At 36.6% G+C, this 20,890-nt stretch overlaps 1 protein-coding gene across 1 annotated transcript; it reads left to right on the forward strand.

Moving 5' to 3' along the window:
- Positions 1 to 11,948: 11,948 nt before the first annotated feature.
- On the forward strand, positions 11,949 to 18,708 carry SLITRK6 (SLIT and NTRK like family member 6). Its single transcript, XM_010166709.1, has 2 exons — positions 11,949 to 12,484; positions 15,767 to 18,708. The coding sequence occupies exon 2, from the start codon at positions 15,782 to 15,784 to the stop codon at positions 18,302 to 18,304; it is 2,523 nt and encodes an 840-aa protein (XP_010165011.1). The 5' UTR covers positions 11,949 to 12,484; positions 15,767 to 15,781; the 3' UTR covers positions 18,305 to 18,708.
- Positions 18,709 to 20,890: the final 2,182 nt, after the last annotated feature.

Genomic DNA, 20,890 nt, shown 5'->3' on the forward strand with positions numbered 1-20,890 from the left:
ATCATATAACATCATGTCTAGCATATTAATGAGGGTGTCTTCCTCTTTTAGCTCTCTCTCGCTTTCTCTTGAGCGCTCGCTCTTCTGGGATTGTGGTTTCAAATCAGGATTGTTGCTCCTCCAGGATTGTTATCTGGGAACAGGCCAGGCTTGGTCAGTGGGTGGGGAGCAGTTTCACTGTGTATCACTCATTTGTATATTTTGTTACTGTTATCGTTATCACTACTACTTTAATATTAGTATTATTTTAAGGGTTTGGTTTTTTTTTTAATTTCTATTATTAAATTGTCCTTATCTCAACATACAGGTGTCTTTACCATTGCCCCCCAATCCTCTCCCCTATCCCCTGAGACTGGGGGGGAAGTGGGTGAATGGCTATGTTTGCTGTTAAACAAGGGCTAGCCCAGTGAAACTATCACAACTCTGTATAATTCACATCTTCACCCTGATCTTAACAGAAACTTTTTCTTATGAAACACCTGAAAGGAGATTAATGTAGAGAAGTCATAATGTTGCATACTGTCCTTTCATTTTCTCTGATGTAGTTAACCAAGATCTATCTTTTTCTCTCTTACAGAAAGAGAGATGTATTAGCTGATACCTAAAAACTTTCATTCAGATGACAAGAATATTTTTCCCCTTCAAATTAGCAATAAAAAATTCAACATAAGAGCTATATACTGCATCCATCTTTACTTTGACAGCAGATGAAGAAAGAGAACTACACATTATTAACTATATCTAGGTACATGTTTGAAAATGTTTCACAAATTTGCTCTTTTGAGCTCACAGTGCAAACTGTAAATTTGCGTTAATATTATTGATATAATAAGGAATATATAAAAATCTATTTTAATAGAGTCTTTTTTTGTTTTCCACATTTAACAATTTAAAATGTTCTATAGGTCTTTCTGGATTATGAAGAAGAAGTTTGTGCTGTGGAAAACTGAAAAGCATGCTGCCACTCATTTGTTACATATAGCATGCATGTGTCAGTTATGTGCATGGTAGACTTCTGAAAGATTTTAAATATCAATAAAAAATAAGTTCCGTTTTGTCAAACATATGGACATCATTTACGCAAAAAGTCTCCAAAAAAGAAAACTATTTTCAGTATTAAAACTATATATTTAATTTTCTAATTAAGATGTATAATATGCAATAAAGGCATTCTAAACTATTTTTTTTCTGAGAATCTTTCTCTTATTGTTAAAAAAATAATAAAAAATCAACTACAACCTGAAAACAGGTGCAGAGAAATAATTTATATTTATTCAATCTGATGCACTGCAAATTGCACAGCATTTTGTATTAATTCACCATCCACATTTTTTCTTATTAATTGGACTGAGATGGTGACTACTATGCTGTAGTTGTCTATTGGTTTTCTGTGGTAAGGTTTTGGTAGTGGGGTGGGGGGGCATAAGGGTGGCTTTTGTGGGAAGCTGCCAGAAGCTTCCCCCATGTCCGACACAGCCAATGCCAGCCGGCTCCCAGACAGACTGACTGCTGGCCAAGGCTGAGGCAATCAGAATCGATGGAAAGGCCTCTGTGATAACATAATTAAGAAAAACGGGAAAAGGAAAAAAAAGATGCACACTTTGCAGCAGGAGACAGAGGAGTGAGAAGATGTGAGAGAAGCAACTCTGCAGACACCAAGGTCAGTGAAGAAGGAGGGGGAGGAGGTGCTCCAGGTGCCAGAGCAGAGATTCCCCTGCAGCCTGTTGTGAAGACCATGGTAAGGCAGGCTGTCCCTCTGCAGCCCATGGAGGTCCATGGTGGAGCAGATGCCCACCTGTAGCCCATGGAGGACCCCAAACTGGAGCAGGTGGCTGCCTGAAGGTGGCTGTGACCCCGTGGGAAGCCCATGCTGGAGCAGGTCCCTGTCAGGACCTGTGGCCCCGTAGAGAGAGGATCCCATGCTGGAGCAGGTTTTCTTGCAGGACTTGTGACCCTGGGGGGGACCCCGTGCTGGAGCAGTCTGTCCCTGAAGGACTGCACCCCATGGAAAGGACCCACGCTGGAGAAGTTATGAAGAACTGCCATTCATGGGAAAGAGGACTGTCTCCCATGAGAGGGACCCCATGCTGCTGCTGGGGAAGGAGTCCTCCCCCTGAGGAGGAAGGAGCAGTCGAAACAACATGTGATGAACTGACCTCAACCCCCATTCCCCATCCCCCTGTGCCGCTGTGGGTTAGGAATTGGAAATCAGAAGATAAGTTAATCTTGGGAAGAAGGGAGGAGTGGGTGCAGATGTTTTAAGATTTGGTTTTATGTCTCATTATCCTCTTTTCTGATTGGTAATAAATTAAAATTCTTTTTTTCCCGCAAATCAAGTCTGTTTTGCCCATGCCAGTAATTGATGAGTGATTTCTCTCTGTCCTTATCTCGACCCACAAGCCTTTTGTTATCTTTTTCTCTCCCCTGACCAGTTGAGGAGGGGGAGTGATAGAGTGGGCTTTGGTGGACATCTGGCTTCCAGCCAGGGTCAACCCATCACAAAGGGATTTTGATGAAAAAAATCCACCACTGAAGTCATGCAGAATACCAGTCCCTACTACTGACTCAGTAGGTGTCCTACAATGAAGCCTCACCTGTTCATGGTCTGTGACTTGGTGAAATTCATATGGCTTTGTACAGTTGCCAGTAGATGGTGAGTTGTACTTAGATCTTTAAGTTAGATAAAAAATTCAGAAGCTGCCCTTGATATGGGTTCTAAACAAAGCTACTTTATCTATAAAATACCATGAGAAAATGAGGTTAATTTAATTGCAAAGGCAAAGTGTTCATAAAAGACTTTATACATAGACAAGGTACATAGCAGGTAGTGTGTGAAGTAACAGATTTATGGAAGCAAAATAATGTATATATTCCTGCCTATTGTATCTGTCAGTGTGGCTGAGGAAAGGTAAGGGTGTGCAACAATGTGATCACAGCTGGTGAGATGGACTCCGCAAAATCACTACCCTATTCTCATCTTCTTTAATAGCAGAAAGGACAGAAAGTTCACTGTTCACGACCTACTTTCTGTTTTTTTTTCCTTACTGGAAATATTCCCACTCCTGTCCTTGTCCCTCACCTCTGAGAACATTGAATTGAATTTTTTTTTCTTCCTCTTAAAGAGGATTTTCCTCTTTTTTACAGAGAGAAAATATCTGATTTTGCTGTACTAATGTTCTTCCTACTCCATGTAAGAAACCCAGGTTCACAAGATCTGAACCACAATGGACATTTCAAGATAAGATGCAGTCTGTTATATATGAATAAAAATTCTTGCTCTCACCTCAAAGTTGAATCCAAAAATTCATTTGGTCTCCACTATTTTACTGCATAAAACCTGAAAGAGTCCACATCTGCCTAAATAAAATAAAAATAAAGAATAATACTAGAGAAACTTATAAAAGCCTGTTCCTATTTTAGAAATACAGAATTTAGCTTAATGAGTCTCATGTTAGAGCCAAAGTTGTGCCATGAAAATTACAAGCTAAGCTATTTTATGTAGCATGCTGAACTGATCAAAAAACATCTTTCAATGGTTTTCAACACATTTTATACACCTGAAGCCTACATTGTTAAAGCAGAAATCTTACGTTCCTTTTGCAAAAAAGAGCTTAGATATAGCTATGCATTTTCTTCAATAAAGAGAAATCCCCCGGAAGCTTTTAAAATAATATTTTTTGAATTCAGGAAATTGTATACTTTTTAATCTGTCCTTTGCATTTTTATTCTACCTAATGTGTTTATTTCTATAGTGACTCACATTTTCAAATGTTACTTTCTAAAAATAAATGACTATTTGAGAATAGAAGCCAAAAATTTAATCATTGGCAGATGTGAGTTTGTGTGTTCTTCCCACTTTGGCAGAAAGGCTGAAGTGGTTTCTATATCTGGTAGATTTAATTTCTTTAATGGTCTCTATTTGCTCTGTGGTAATAGTGTGAACAGAAACAAAGAGTATGGTTATGTGGCAGAATGCAAAGCTAAGAAAGTATACTCAAGGAGGTAGCTGCTCATAAGAGTGTCTGAGGATTTAGATTCAGGGATTAACTGAATAATGCTGGCCTACTTGATACATTATTTTTCATTTTGTGCATTTTTAACCAAATAAAAGTATTCCAGAGTGGACAGAGCACATATCTGTCACACTTTTCCTGAGTTGTATCTGTAGTCAGTTATATTCGGATTTTTTATAGCTTGTGTGCTTCCTATTGGAGCCCGATTCTCTTGCAGTCATTACTTTTCCATACAGCAACTGCACCAGAGAAGAGTGACTTTACCTACAGACTTTTAGGACGTAGAGAAAAGCCAAAATAGGGAGATTTTTTTTCCAGTTTTAACACTTCCTGAGAAGCCTGACTCAGATATTGTGCAAAAGAGGAACATGGCCTCTATGAATTTAGAGACAGGGAGCTTTATTGTACCTCTGTGTTGTGGGATAACCTTGTAAGCAGTTAAGCACCACACAGCTGCTTGCTCACTTCCCACCCCCAATGGGATAGGGGAGAGAATAGAAAGAGCAAAAGCAAAAAAAACGCATCAGTCAAGACACAGATAGTTCAATAAACAAAAGAAAGATGAAAAAATAAAATAAAAATAAAAAATAAAAATAATTTTTAAGAAGGTGCAAAGGCAATCACTCACTACTTCATGCAAGTAGACTGATGCCCATCCTGTCTTTGAGCAACAGCTACTTTCCCAAAAATGATCCCCCCCTCGTTGTTGGGTTTTTTTGTTGTTGTTTTTTTTCTCTTTTTGTTGTTGTTGTTGTTGTTTTGTTTTTGTTTTTTGGTTTTTTTTTTTTTGCTGAGCATCACACTATATGACATGGAATATCCCTTTGGTCAGTTTGGGTCAGCTGTCATAGTTATGTCCCTTTCCAAGTTCTTGACTGACCCCAACCTACCCATGTCAGAGCAGATTTGGAAAAATAAGAAGCCTTTACATGAACAAATACTGCTTAGGAATAGTTAAAACACTGGTGTGTTATCAACACCATTTTAGTCACAAATCCAAAAGGTAACACCATACAGACCACTGTGAAGAAGATCAACTCCATTCCAGCCAGCTATAGGATACACTGTTAGCTGCCAATCACAGAAAACTATTTAGGATGGGATTTATCTCAACCATAGCAGATGCCTAAAAATTACTTGTCCAAGTGTAAGCTAAGCTCTAGACATCTCAATGAATTACAGGGACTTTCAGAGTAATGCATTCCAGACTGGCATCTTAAGGTAGACAAGACAAACTATTCATGGTTTGTCCATCCATTAAAAAAAGGACAACAGGTTGATAAACTTGGAATTAACTGACAAACTTTTAGATTGAAAATTAGCTCTCCCCAATCCTGTATTGGGAAGTCAGTGATGAGCAGCATGTTTCCAGATGTCAAGATCTACTGCTCTTTTGAACACTATGACTTTATAAATCCCAAGACTGTTCTTTGACACGTGTGCTCACTTGCTTCAGTTCCTATATTACATATTTGAAAATGGATTTTGGAACATAGGTTAGTGTGTCTGTAAAAGATATGCATTACCAGAAAGAAGACAAAATCCTCTTCAAAACAGAGCTTAAATATCAGTTCATTAGTGCATTAGCCTTGTGTTAGGTTTGTGAATTTTACTGAGTATGTATAGAGAATCCTCAAAAGGAATTAATTGAATGCTATGACTATTTGCAGATTAGTGATATTCCAAAGTTGATTGACTACTGCAGAGCTTACTCTTCAGATGTTTTTCCAAGTTTCCTGATATAGTCTACATTAGCTGGATTTCTGTGGAACAGCAGCATGTAATGTACAATTAGTTTAGGCACAGGCATGCATTATCATGAATTGGCTTAGACATAGTCATCATGTAGAAACTCATTTCTGTTTAACAGGATACTAATGTTAAATTTCAATGCATTATTCATAGCCAAAAGGAAAGCAAATTGTTTTATAGATCAGTTTCAATATTTCATGTTTTCCTATTTAGACTTACTGAAAAAGACTAAGAATCATAATTTTTAACACTGAAAAAATAAATGTAAACATATATAAATTATGTCATATGCTTTGTTTTGATTCTTGATTACTGCATACATAGTGTTTATTTTTTCCTTCTTTTCCTTTTCCGTTTCCTTTAAAGGGTTTATAACATATTAGCATATCTGCACTTTTGTGTGCTAGCACTGAACTTTTTTAAAGCTATTGACAGAATAATCTAAAGTTATCAGTTCATATGGAACTGTGAACTTTTTAGGTTGTAATTTGAAAAAGGACATCATAAGTACATTGCAAACTCGTACGTGTAATGGATTGGCCTTGGCTGAATGCCATGTGCCCACCAAAGCCGCTCTATCATTCCCCCTCCTCAGTTGGACAGGGAAGAGAAAACATAACAAAAGGCTTGTGAGTTGAGACAAGGACAGGGAGAGATAACTCACCAATTACTGGCATGAGTAAAACAGACTCGACTTGGGGAAAATAAATTTAGTTTATCACCAATTGAATCAAAGGAGGATAATGAGAAATAAAACCAAACCTTAAAATACTTTGCTCCCACCCCTCCCTACTTCACAGGCTTAACTCTACACTCTATTTTCTACCTCTTCCCTGCCAGTGGCACAGGAGGATGGGGAACTGGGGTTGTGGTCAGTTCATCACATGTTGTCTCTGCTGCTCCTTCATCCTCGGATGGAGGACTCCTCACATTCTTCCCCTACTTCAGCATAGTGTTCCTTTCACAGGAGACAGTCCTCTTGGGACTGCTCCCATCCTGATGGAAGTGCAGGCTTCCCAAGGGGTCACAGCCTCCTTTGGGCATCCACCTGCTCCAGCGTGGGGTCCTCCATGGGCTACAAGTAGGAATCTGCTCTACCATGGACCTCCATGGGCTACAGGGGGACAGCCTGCCTCACCATGGTCTTCACCACAAGTGACAAGGAAATCTTTGCTCTGGTGCCCAGAGCACCTCCTCCCCCCTTCTTCACTGACCTTGGAGTCTGCAGAGCTGTTTCTTTCATATATATTCACTCCTCTCTCCAGCTGCAAAATGCACTTTTTTTTTTTCTTTTTTTTTCTCTCTCTTCCCTTTCTTAATACCTTAACACAGATGCCTTATGACCATTACTGACTGGCTGGGCCTTGGCCAGCACCAGGTGTGTCTTGGAGCCAGCTGCCATTGGCTCTGTTGGACATGGGGGAAGTTTCTAACATCTTCTCACAAAAGGCACCCCTATGCCCCACCACTGGCAAAACCTGGCCACCCAAACCCAATACAATGATGATTATCAATGCATACGATGTTATATATGTATGTATACATGTATATTAGGTATGTATATATGGGTCTAAATTAATTTAGTTACTTAGAAGCTGCATTAAGATGATAGAAATTTGTTCCTTTAACCTGATGGTTTTCTTATACACTGAAGATGTTTTTCATCAGATTTTTCTGAGAATTGCCATACAATAAGGGTTATATAAAAAACAAACAAACAAACAAACAAATATTTACTTAGAGAATAGTCACTAGGCTTGTATATCACTTTTAGAGGGGAATCCTGACCTTTGTTTACATGATTGCAATATATTCATGGCTGCAAAAAAACACACAAACAGTGTATTCAGACCAGAAAAAGGTTTTGAGTAAGACCTATCCCATAGGTGTGCCTAAAAAAGGTGCAATAGTTCTATGAAAGAAATAGATGTTCTGTAGCTGAATTAAATAAATGGATGCCTACAATACAACCCCCTCTCTTTCCTAATGACAATTTTAATTATTTCTTTCCTGTTTACTTGACTGTCATAAAACATATGGTTCAAGAAAACTTTTCCCAATTTCCTTTGTCATTGGAGGGAAAGACTGCACTGTCTTTATAGTAGGCACTGGTAGCTTTTATAATTGTAGCTATGTTGTATTACGGGGGTTTTGTGTTTGTTTGGTTTATGTGTGCGTATGTGCACATGCTATATTCTCTGATCCTACTTAGTTAAGATATAACCTTGGTAGTGCTTTCTCCATATGGAATTTTTGTGTATACTATGTATATGAGTTTCAATAGAGTCCCTCAGTTTACTGAGGTATGAATACTCAGATGCTACTTAACTGTTCCAGAAGAATACTTTCTTTCAATACAGTATCTTAAGCACTCAGACTAGTATTTATACAGAGTTCAATGAGTTGGTGTTGCAAGAAATATAAGTTAAAATTTGCTGTTATGGACTAGCAACTTCTTACAGGCAAAGTAGGACACATTATTTGGCTTATAGCTCTTATGTGGAATCCACGACTCTGGATGTGCACATTGAGAAGTGATGATGAGTTGTGAAAGAAGAGGGAGGGGAACTTTACCTTCCACTAAAATAGCAAATGTGAATCCTTATTCCATCTGTTATTTTTAAACTCTGAATTTACAAATATGTAAGTTCAGTACCATGAAAATTAACATTTTGGAGACTAGTCTGTAAATTGTAAGCCAAATTTTCACGCTTGAAATTAATATACTTTACATGGGAAAGATTCTTCAAAGTAATCTAGAAGTGGTACTGGTAAATTCTGACTGAAAGTGTGTGAGAAAGTTTTCCAGTGTTTCTTATGGGCATCCTTGTAGTCTTCAGAATTTTTCTGAATGAAGGGAATGTTATGCCATGAGAGGTTTAGGTTGGATATTAGGAAAAATTATTCACTGAAAGGGTTGTCAAATATTGGAACAGGCTGCCCAGGAAAGTGGTGGAGTCACCATCCCTGGAGGTATTTAAAGGACGTGTAGATGTAGAACTTGGGGACATGGTTTAGTGGTGAACTTGGCAATGTTAGGTTTACAGTTGGACTAGATGATTGTAATGGTCTTTTCCAACAAACTATTTTATTATTCTATTGCTAAGAAGAAAACAATGGATTCTGAAGAGCCTTCCTGGGCATTTTCTGGTCACAGCTGTCACATCCCACCTCAGAGGTGGAGGAGAACAACTAAGATTCTGAAAATCCCCTAGGGCTAAATTGAGGTGAAACAACATAAAACATTCCATTAAAAGTTCTATTTATAATGGAAACAACTTGAATTTGGAAAATGTAAAAACATCAGCAACGAAGGTTCTTCTCTTAGTTACAAGAAGGGTTCACCACTTACATGATGTTAATATCTTAGTTATGAGAAGGAAAAGATAAAAAGAGAAAGAGAGACAGGAAAAGAAAGAGATAAGGAAAGACATCACCACTCTTGGATCCTGTGATGATTCTGCAATGACAATGATGGATGGAGCCATCCTCTGGTGGTGGACATGTGTGTGGTTCCTGGAATCTGTTCCTTTTATATAGTCCAGTCGCCAGCCCTGGATTGTACCAGTCATGTCCCTTGAGGACTTACTTAACTCATTCTACTGCACAGACGCCATTGTGGGGGGTGCTTGCAGAGGATCTTTCAGGTGGTCGTAGTGATCGTGAGTTTTTTTTCTTGGGCCATATATGGTGAGCTGCCTTGCTCAGCATATCAGAATATAGAACTGTGCATCCTCCAACATGCTGCCTGAATCCCACTCAGCAACCTCTCTCGTCCTCTTGTCTTGTTGTGCAGAACTTGCAGAACCTGTTTTTTCACAATGTTTGAGACATACATTAACTCTTTCAGTCTCTTACAACACACAAATTTACAAATTACATAATTCAGGTTCAGGTGTTTCTGCTGTAATATATACAGTTAAAGAAACTTGACCAACTTACCATGTAACACAGAATTTAATAGAACATGTTAGAAAATATTAGAATATCTTATTTTAAGGATTTTACACAAGGCCAACACGCTTAATAACATTAAAACTTCTATCTCTACATGTATATGTTGATAAGAAAGAAAACTCAGTAGATGGGGGAGAATTGCTCACAGCATAGTGTAGTTAGAGGGATATGGTCTCATTTCTGATCTATGGAGATGCTGTACTTTGTGAAGAAGTGAACTGGAATGACATAAAAGCTTAAGGCCTTTTTGGAAGTAAGGAAACCTGACAGTTTTAGATTTTATTTAAACAGCTTCACAAATTTTAAAATTGTCAGAGCAATTGATAAAGGTGAATATTTAAAGTACAGGATACAAACTCTGTATCACTTCAATACTGTCCATGCAGATGCACTTGCAGAATCACATTCTTTATAATGACCTGCTCATTGATTCATAAAATTTTGGTAGAAAAGAAATCATTAGCCATATTTTTATAAACCTGGTAAATATACAGTTTGTGGAGTGACAAACATTGATAACGATCCTCAGTGTTTTTTGTGTATAGTTAGGAAATGTTCTCCTTTTTTGTAATTGATTTCTGGAAAGATATTTGTGATCAGGTTTTAATCTTGTGGATGTTAACTGAAAAGCAAACAATGTTGTTTTCACTTCTGTTATAAGTGTCTATACACATATAGATATTCTCCACCTCAAAGGATCAACCACAAGTGAAGTGTGAGCACCTATAAAATGTTCAATAAAAATTAGAAATAATCCCACTTACAATTCATAAATGCAAAATGAATAAAAATATAATGATTTATTCAACTGGACACAGGTAGCTAAGTATTTTTTGAGCCTTAATGGTAAAAAGTCTGAAAGTCAAGATAGAGTGGCAAAGTTCATTAAAAGTAGCAAAACACAATCAAATAAGTGATGTGTTGAATGGAAATGAAATTGTTGCTGTTTCTTAGGAATATTTTATTGTTATTATTATTTTGCTAAATTACAGATTTTATCAGTAGAAAACAAGGCAAGGCATATATACATATGCCTATATATAAAAATATTTGTATATATGTGCGTGTGTGTATATATAGAACAAGATCTTGATAGCCTTCACATGGAACAGTATGTCACAATACTTCTTCAAAAGACAATGAGGCCACCTGGAGAGCTAACAGCACAAAAGAAGTTACTGGAATCTGACTGGTATTGAGGTTGTAGTAAACAATCTGCTAAGTAATCCAAGACACAATAAGAACAAAAGAGAAATGGTATGCTCTACAGGGTAAATATGAGAGCAGGTGAGCCTTGTTGCTCACCAAAAGTTTTTGCGGCTCTGTGGCAGTGGGATGAACAAGGAAGTAGCATTTGCAGCATATAAAACCATCCCATGCACTGCAGTAAGGATGAGGAAAATCTTCCTTGCATGGAATAAACATTTTCCTGTAGTCCTACTATATCTGCTAATTACTTGTTTATGAGCACAAAGAAAATAATACCTTTAGCATGATGCATACCTTTAAGAATACCTCCTCCCGCCAAAACAGACTGTTTTTTATCAGTGTATGTTTCGTGCAAATACAGTACAATCTCACATGGATAGACAGAAACACACTATTCTAACATCTGTAAAACAGACAATTACAAACAACCCAGTTTTCTGCCTACAGAACAAGATGGGCAGTTTTAAATAATATTGACGGCAATCATTGTACAAACATAAGCACTAATATTCCCCAGTTTTGTTGTTGTTGTTGTTGTTGTTTTTTCCAGATATAAATTATGTACGACTGTACATACTCATCCCTACCCCAGTCACATTGAGTGGCCTGAATTGAGCACTGTACTGTGTTATTTATGTATTTGAATAATCCTGCACTTCATTGTGATAGACATATTTTCCAGAGGACAAGGTTTCCCTTGTGGTGTGTTTTGTGGAGTGTATTGGGGCTGGAATGCTTTCCGTCTCTAAAGCAAGCATTTGCAGATACAAACTGAATGCAAGATCACCCAAGAGAACAAACTGCAAGAGCTGCAGTGGGTGTTTACTCTTCGGTAAAATCAGCCATTAGCAGACCTTAAGCAATCTAGAAGATATTTAGCTGAATTTTACTTTCCGATGTTCACTTAGATAGGGGGGGAAAGGAGGTGAGAGAAATTGCAGGAGGAGGAGGAGCTGATCTGTCTCAAGGTGGAGCTGTGTCTTGTATTAAATGACATTGGCAGATTAAAGCTCTCTGGTGGGGAAGGGCTTAAAGGCTGAGTCAAAAGCCAAGAAGTCTCTTTATTTACGCCTACCTACCAGCCCCTGGCAATCGGACTATTAACAAACCGAGCTAACAAGAAAGACTAGAAAGAGCAGAGAGAACACAGAAGCAGCTTGAGTCTAAAAATCTGAGAAACCAAGTAATCAATTCAAGCTCTGTTGAGCATCTTGTTTGTTTACTGCATCCAAATGCTTGCAAACAGTTAACTATATGCAGAAAAGTCAGCATAGCTGTGAAGTATGCTGTGAATTTTAATTGAGGAAAAAGGACAACTGCTTACAGGATGGTCTAATGCGCACGCTGCCTGGATTTTTTCAATTGAACGCTTTGTACTTTGTCTTCTGAACAAGGATTTTAACTTCATGGAGCTGTAGTATTACCACAGCTTGCAGCAAAGTGAAACTCAGAAGAAAGTGTGCATTTTTTCACAGGGAAAAATTACGTTGCATTGAAACAGCTGCTCCAACTGTGCATTACTGAACATTTCAGGGAGTGTTACTGCTGTACAGGTAAGAAAGATTCCATTTAGTTAATTAGCTTAGCATATGAAAAATTAATTTCTCAGTACCAGCTGAATTTATTTTTCTGCATGACTTTGTATAACTTTTATGTTAAATGATGGCAGTTTATACTGTATTTCAAACTGTCTGCCAGGTGCATTTATTCAAACTGTGGAGAATGTGTGTGTTAAGGAAATGCTGATTTCAGATCCCTTGGGGTGGGGGGGGAAGTGGGTGTTTGTTTTTATTTCCTGAAGCGCAAGAGTGGTCTTAAATGCATCATCTGACTGTGATTCCCTTCAGAATTTAATAAACAATCCCAAAGGCCTTTAGAAATTACCAATTCTTAGCTTGAGGCTTTGAAATTCTTCATTATGCATTTTTCAAATAACTGAATTAAAACAACCACATAAATTAAACCTCAAGTAAAATGAAACAAGCTATTTTGATGTTTTAAGAACATGTTGATTAATTCTTGTGAAGTATGTAATGCCTTTGCTATAAGGTGACTGCTTCTGAAAGTATTCAACTTTGCCTCGTAGAAAGGACTGTGACATTTTTTAGTCTTTTAGATTAAAAAGGTTAGTTACAGTATGCAGTTGGTAGTGACTTACACGAAAGCATATAAAATGAATAGACCTAGATTACCATATAGAATTTGTTGAGAAAACTCACCGCATGAAACAGAAAAGGGTTAGCTTTGTCAAATTTTCTAAATTAAATTTTATTTTATTGTGAATTCTTGCAGTTAAATATTGATACTTGAAAGTAGTTTTTATTTTACAATAGTAACCCACTGAGTGTTTCATTACATATTCCTGAGTGTTTAGATGAAAAAAAAAAAAAAAAAAGGAAAAAGTAATACAAATCTCCTATTAATTTTTGGTGGGAGTGTGTGTGTGTGTGTGTGTGTGTGAGTTCTGGCAATGCTACTGACAGATGTATGACGATAATTATAATGGGAATGTTTTCCAATTGGTTACAAATGTTGTTACTTTCATCTCTGAGAGGAGGGCTTTCATTTTTATAACCTTATTTCTCAATATGCCCTAGAATGCAACATGCTTTTCAGATTTATTTATTTTTTATTTAATTTTGCTCAGGGACTTTAAAAGGACACTTTGAACTTAATGCAGATTGAAGCAGGAATTCCTACAGAGAAAAACTGTGCAGAAATAAATTTTAATTAGTCATACAGTGGGTTTGAAGCTGGCATTGTGTCAGGAGCCTGCATTTTTTTTTACCTTGGGTCACTAGAAAGGATATTGGTGCATGTAAAGCAAGAATAAATCTCTAGCATAATATGATCCTATCATTATTGTGCATACTTCAAAACAGCATCATGACATGTTGTGTCTTATCCAATACTTCTTGGGAAAACTAACTTAAAGACATAGATTTTAAACACAGGCAGCTGGAGTTCACTGAGTGCTGTATGAGACAATAAAATTATTTGTTTTACTGAAAAAAGATAAAAAGTAATATTTCTAGGGACACTTTTCTCACACTGAATTTTACTTACTACTTCTAAACTCATATATCTGCTTCTAGTTATCAGGAACTACTAAAGGAGAAAAACATAATTCACTGTGCATACATTTGCTGTTGTTGCTGTTGTGAGTGTGTGTATGTGTAATGCTTCTACCACAGCATTTAAGTTCCTGCATGTATATATTTGCAATCTGTTTTAAGGGCAGCCTTGAGAAACGGTGCTGCTAGTAACAAAGGTACATGATAATTAAAATATGTTTTTATGAGATGCCAAATCATATGGCCACAGTATAAGAATATTTGTGCATGTAACTGAATAGATTCTTGTAAAAGGTTATATTTCAGAAATTAGCATTTCAACTGGTTAATTGTTTAGTGACATTTTGTACTCCATGTTTCAATAGCTTACTTAGAAAGATCAAGTGACCTTTATTAGATGGATTACTTAAGAAATTTGTTTAGTTCAGTTCTAGAATAAATAACACACCTCAAAAAAAATCTTCTGTTTTAAATCATCCATTCCATTGTAAGATTTATTTTTTTCTTTTAGGGAATGGGAAATATTTAATTAAAGATTATAAACAGTGATTTCATTCCATCTCATATATCAAGAATTATCATTGTCCTTGCTAATTAGACAGCCTTGACTGAAAGAGAGAATCTTCAAATGAAGTGTAGCATAAATTAATGTTAATAAATGCTTGATTTCAAAGTGTAAATTTTGCTTGTGACTCCATAGTTGCACTGTAATGATGCATTTATCAGGTATTCAAAGTTCAAGATCAACTTGACAGATGACAATTTAAGTTAAAAAACATATGGATAATACTGGTGATCATTTTTAACTCATAAAGCACAGTTAGTTCCATGTACATTTAAAAGTTTTGTAGTGATTAATTATTATAATAATTGGAAGGAAACTAATAATTAAACTAAAAAAAAAAAGTTTGCTCCTTGCCTACCTTGTTTCTTCTGACATGCACTGCATTTTCAGTTCTGTCTTATTTTTTTAATTTTAATCGTGTACACAATTACATTATGCGTCTATCATATGCAAACATGTTACACTAGTATGTGTTGTGTTCCTGCTTTCACTAAATTTCCACAAATTACGACATATGCATTAATTTAAGTAAAGATAAAATAATTTACTTTGCTGACTCAGTTTTCTGTTTGGGGGTACAAGGATTGTAGAGGAAACACCTATTGATTTACATACATAATGCAGAACCAAAGGAGAGATTCCATGTATCCTGACTGAATTTTGCCCACAACCCTTTGTTGAACCAAACCATATCTTTTTTCTTCTCCTCAGTAACTGGACAACATTAAATTGAGCGTAGCAAGGTACTTTTAAAATTTGCAGTGCTAGATAGTGACACAAAGCAACAATCCAAAATAGTTTATTAGCCTTCATATAAATTACGCAGGGCAGTAACTTGTTACTGTTGTCCACTAGCAAAACATTCTATATAGTATAAAAATAAAGACAACACACTCCTGATTATCTCTTACTTTGATGTATTAGTGTGAAAGCACTGAAGCACTCCCCTTACGACTGTGATTATTGATTCGGTATATTAAATAAAATAGATTTTTCTCTGCTTAACAAATCATTCAAATATTTTTCACTATATAATATTGTTTGAAAGGTGAAGTAGCTCAATCACAGGTACAAAAATGGATATTTCCCCCCCCTGTGCCATTAAAAAAAAAAAAAAAAAATCAACCCTGTGAAATCATGACTTATTTTTCTTTTTTCTTTTTTCTTTTTTTCTTTTTTTTTTATTTTTTTTCTAGAATCTCCTGCGCAAGATGAAGGTCTGGATTTTTATTCTATGTTCAGTTGTGGTTGCATCTGATCCTTTCCAGTCACACACTTATTTTTCTTCAGTCAGAGGATCTTGTCAGAGCTTGTGTTCCTGTGAAGAAAAGGATGATACTATGATTATAAACTGTGAAGAAAGAGGCATCAAGATGGTATCAGAAATAAATGTCCCACCATCACGACCGTTCCATCTTAATCTGTTAAACAATGGCCTGACTACGTTACACATGAATGATTTTGCTGGTCTTGTTAATGCTATCTCTCTACATCTTGGTTTTAATAATATTGCAGATATTGAGCCTGGGGCTTTCAATGGTCTCAGCCTTCTTAAGCAACTTCATATCAATCACAATTCTTTAGAAACACTTAAAGAAGATACGTTTAATGGATTGGAAAATTTGGAGTTTCTTCAAGCAGACAACAATTTCATCACAGTGATTGAAGCAAGTGCCTTTAGCAAGCTCAACAGGCTTAAAGTGCTTATTTTGAATGATAATGCCATTGAGTATCTTCCTCCAAACATATTTCGTTTTGTGCCATTGACCCATTTAGATCTTCGTGGAAACCAGTTACAGACACTGCCCTATGTTGGATTTTTGGAACACATTGGTAGAATACTAGACCTTCAGTTAGAAGACAATAAATGGGCCTGTAATTGTGATTTGCTGCAGCTGAAAATATGGCTAGAAAACATGCCTCCTCAGTCAATAATAGGTGACGTTATATGCAATAGCCCTCCAGTTATCAAAGGTAGCATCTTAAGCCGGTTGAAAAAGGAATCACTTTGTCCCACTCATCCTGTAAATGAGCTTGAAGATCCTTCAGGCTCACTGCCCTTGGTTGTAACCACTTCTATCAGTGACAGTCACCTATCAACTAAGGTAATTCCTATCCTGAAAGCTCCTACTAAAGAACCAAATTTAGTGCTTCATACTTCAAAGCCTGTTACTCAGTCTCCAGGAATCTACTGTCCTGTCCCCTGTCACTGCACCAGCCATATGCTCTCAGGAGTTCTCATGCACTGCCAGGAGCGAAATATTGAAAGCTTGTCTGATTTAGGACCCCCTCCTTCAAATCCTAAAAAGCTAATTCTAGCTGGAAACATTATTCAGACATTACTGAAATCAGATCTTGTGGACTATGTCAGCCTGGAAATGCTTCACCTGGGGAACAATCGCATTGAAATCCTCGAGGAAGGATCCTTTATGAATCTGACCAGACTGCAGAAATTGTATCTCAATGGGAATCATATTACAAAGCTAAGTCAGAATCTCTTCCTTGGCCTACAGCACCTTGAGTACTTGTACCTTGAATATAATGCCATCAAAGAAATTTTGCCAGGGACATTTAATGCAACGCCAAAACTTAAGGTCCTCTACTTAAATAACAATCTTCTGCAGACTTTGCCTCCCCATATCTTTTCAGGTGTTCCACTCGCCAGGTTAAATCTGAAAACAAACCGATTTGCTCATTTGCCTGTGAGCAATGTCTTGGATGAACTGGATATGTTGGTACAAATTGAACTTGAAGACAACCCCTGGGACTGTACCTGTGATTCAGTTGGGCTGCAAAAGTGGATACAAAAACTGAGTAAGAATACAATGATGGGTGATATTTTTTGTAAATCTCCAGGACACCTAGCAAAAAAAGAACTGAAATCCCTGAACAGTGAAGTCTTGTGTCCAGGTTTAATAAGCAACCCTGCCCTACCAACTCACGCCAATTTTATAGTTGTGACGACTTCTTCTACTACTACCAACACTGCAGACACCATCCTGCGGTCCTTAACAGATGCTGTCCCACTTTCTGTTCTAATATTAGGACTTCTAGTTGTGTTTATAACTATTGTATTTTGTGCAGCAGGAATAGTTGTTCTTGTTCTGCATCGGCGACGAAGATGCAAAAAGAAACAAGAGGATGAACAAATGAGGGATAATAGCCCAGTTCACCTTCAGTACAGCATGTATGGGCATAAGACAACACACCACACAACGGAGCGCCCAGCTGCAACTCTCTATGAGCAACGTATGGTTACTCCCCTGGTTCAGGTCTACCACAGCCCATCCTTCAGCCCCAAGCATACTGAACAGCAGGAGGAGGGAAATGAGAAGGAACCTAATGATTCCAAACATCTCCGACGTAGTCTCCTGGAAAGAGAGAACAGCTCACCTCTTACAGGTCCAAATGTCAAATATAAGGCTACAGATCAGTCTGCTGAATTTTTGTCTTTTCAGGATGCCAGCTGCTTGTATAGAAACATTATTGAAAAAGAGAGAGAATTGCAGCAACTAGGGATCACAGAGTACCTAAGAAAAAATATTGTCCAACTCCAACCTGACATGGAAGTTCATTATCCTGGAACACATGAGGAGCTGAAGCTAATGGAGACACTCATGTACTCCAGGCCAAGAAAAGTTTTTCTAGAACAAACTAAAAATGAGTATTTTGAGCTCAAAGCTAATTTACATGCTGAGCCTGACTACTTGGAAGTCCTGGAGCAGCAAACATGAAGTACTAATAAGTTGGGCTGGGGCCAAATTTCTGTAATTTTATTTTAAGTTGGAACCGTGTAAATAAAAGTGCCTTATGATAACATGTCAACAGTCAGAATTTAAGCACAGCAGTAATCCTACTAAAAAAAAACTCAGGGATCACTGTGGGAAGCCATGGGGTTGTGTGCAGGCAATATGTCTCACCCCAAGTTAAACATGAACTTTGTGTGATTGAACTGTGAGAGGAAGATTGCTTATTGCAATATTCCTCAACATTAAAAAAAAAAAAAATGTGTATAGCACTCTCCATTCTTTACCTAACCTATGGAAAAATATTTGTTACCTTTGCTCTTTCTTTTTTTCCCTCAGTTTAATTAGTTTCCTTTTAAAAAAACAAAACAAAACAAAACAAAACAACAAAAAAAAAACCACCAAAAAAACCCCAAAACCCACTTGTGTTTGTAGTTATAACGTAGAGTGTATTGGTTAGGTTAGTACATGCACTGCATACATGACCATTGTCTACAACTGCACCTAACATGCCCTTATAATAAATATGAAATATGAAAGGAGGTGAAATGTTGTAATACTAGATGTCAGTTAAAAAAAAAAAAAACAAAACACAAACACAAAGAGAAAAATATTTTTGTGTATGAACACAGAGCCTGCAAATATTTAAATATTTTACTCGGAACTTCATCATATGCATTCTGTATCAGTATGTGGAAGGAAAAATATGAAACTATGTCTACCAAACTTCTTCAATGAACTAAAAAGCAAGCTTTTTGCTGCTTTCCCTATCTGATAGCTTTACTTATTTTTGGACAATCTTTTTTTTGAGCTGCTGCTATAAAATATTGTACATCACTGGTGTTTCAACTCATAATCCTAGGCAATTTGAAAAGCTACTGAGAATCAGCTGTAAATACATTACTGTGTTTAATAAGTTTGATTTTTTTATATATCTCTATATATCTATATAAATTACTTCTGTGCTGGATTTAAATATTCTTGGGGAAAATTAGTTTGCTCTGGCTAGGAACTTCCAAGTGCAAATGCAGGTTCTTTTCCACCCTACCTGAAAGCAACTCCCAGACAGAATAACTGCAACAATACACACACACATGAGGAAGAAAAATAGTATTTAGCTGTTTGTACAAAAATGTGTTATATTTTCTGAAATTAGAACAAATTAAAGTGTTGTGGGAAAAATAGATTTTAAAAAAGGTAGAACAGCGCAGGTTTATTTTTGCAATGAATTCTAGCTAGATTTATATTTACTATTTATTCTGTATAATCTTGTATTTTTTTTCAATTTACAAGAAAATAAAAAGCTTATTCCGGGCTGCCTTTCAAGTAAATCAAGGAACTACTCTCTATCAATGGAAAAGAAATAAAGAGTTTTTTAAAGGTCTTTCTCTTGAAGGTCACTTTTTAATGAAGGCAGCAACTTATGCATACACGAGTTTAGAACTGTTTGGGAATCGAACCCAATGCTTCTCATTTCTGTCATGTGAACAGAAGCATCTTGTCCAGAGTGCAGTAAGACCATTCAGTTTCTGTGCATGACTGACATGGTGCCACAACACAAATTCTGACCTGTGTTTATCTCCCTCTAAACAAATAGATTGTGAACTGACTATGCATGATTTTTTTTTCCCAATTTCTATTTGTAGAATGAAAGATTGACTTCATTGCTACATGTCTACGTATGTATGTTAAACTTAGCATTGAAGTCTTTATAAACTCAAAGTAGAGAGATATGTCCTTTAGTTCAGCTTACTGTTGATGTCTTACCTATTTGTATATACAAATGTGCATTCTTCATATTCTTTGTACATAAGTTTCTGACAGAAAATTTTCCTATACTACATACGAAACTTGTATTCTCAGTTCTTTCAAATTTGCATAGAGATAATGACTGATGGTGCTATACTAATTTCTGTAATTTAAGGATCTGACAACATGTTGTCTCTATTAACTAATCAACTTCCTTATTAATATTTTTGAGGTGTCATCAGTTTGCTGTGGAAGTCAAACTTGTTGACTTCTAAAAATAAAAATGTCAGGTATTTGAGAGTAAATGTTATTTCCTCTTTTTATGACTGAGAATAATTTAGTTCAGAAAACCTGTGTATTTAGGAAATTAGGAAGAGTAAATGTCATGACAACATATTTGTTTCATTACTATCTTTATTTGGGACAAGTAAAGATAATGCTAAGTATTACTTGTGCAGGTAAGGGTGAGACGAAAGGGAAAATGCAGCTACAATAACTTCACACTAACTTAGGTTTTAGCTGTCCCTACACATTCAAGACATGTGAATGGACATGACATAGAACCTATGGAAACCCATGCCCTGAACTGGAGGAGCAACTGGAGCCTGGGTGGGATGGCTTAGAACATCAAAGTGACACTAGATATCTACATTTATACAATTTATTTTCACAGAGAGAGAGAAAAAAATCTTTATTATTTGAAATAATTGAGATCCAGTGAAAACGTGAATTCAATAAATAGAAGTGACACAAGAAAGCTTTAAATATTGAATAAGACGTACTGATATTGTTCTTTTTTGAATTCTCTGAGATCTCAAATCAGTG

The sequence above is a fragment of the Antrostomus carolinensis genome, unplaced genomic scaffold, assembly GCF_000700745.2.
Source record: "Antrostomus carolinensis isolate BGI_N321 unplaced genomic scaffold, ASM70074v2 scaffold9054, whole genome shotgun sequence".
Lineage (NCBI taxonomy): Eukaryota > Metazoa > Chordata > Aves > Caprimulgiformes > Caprimulgidae > Antrostomus > Antrostomus carolinensis.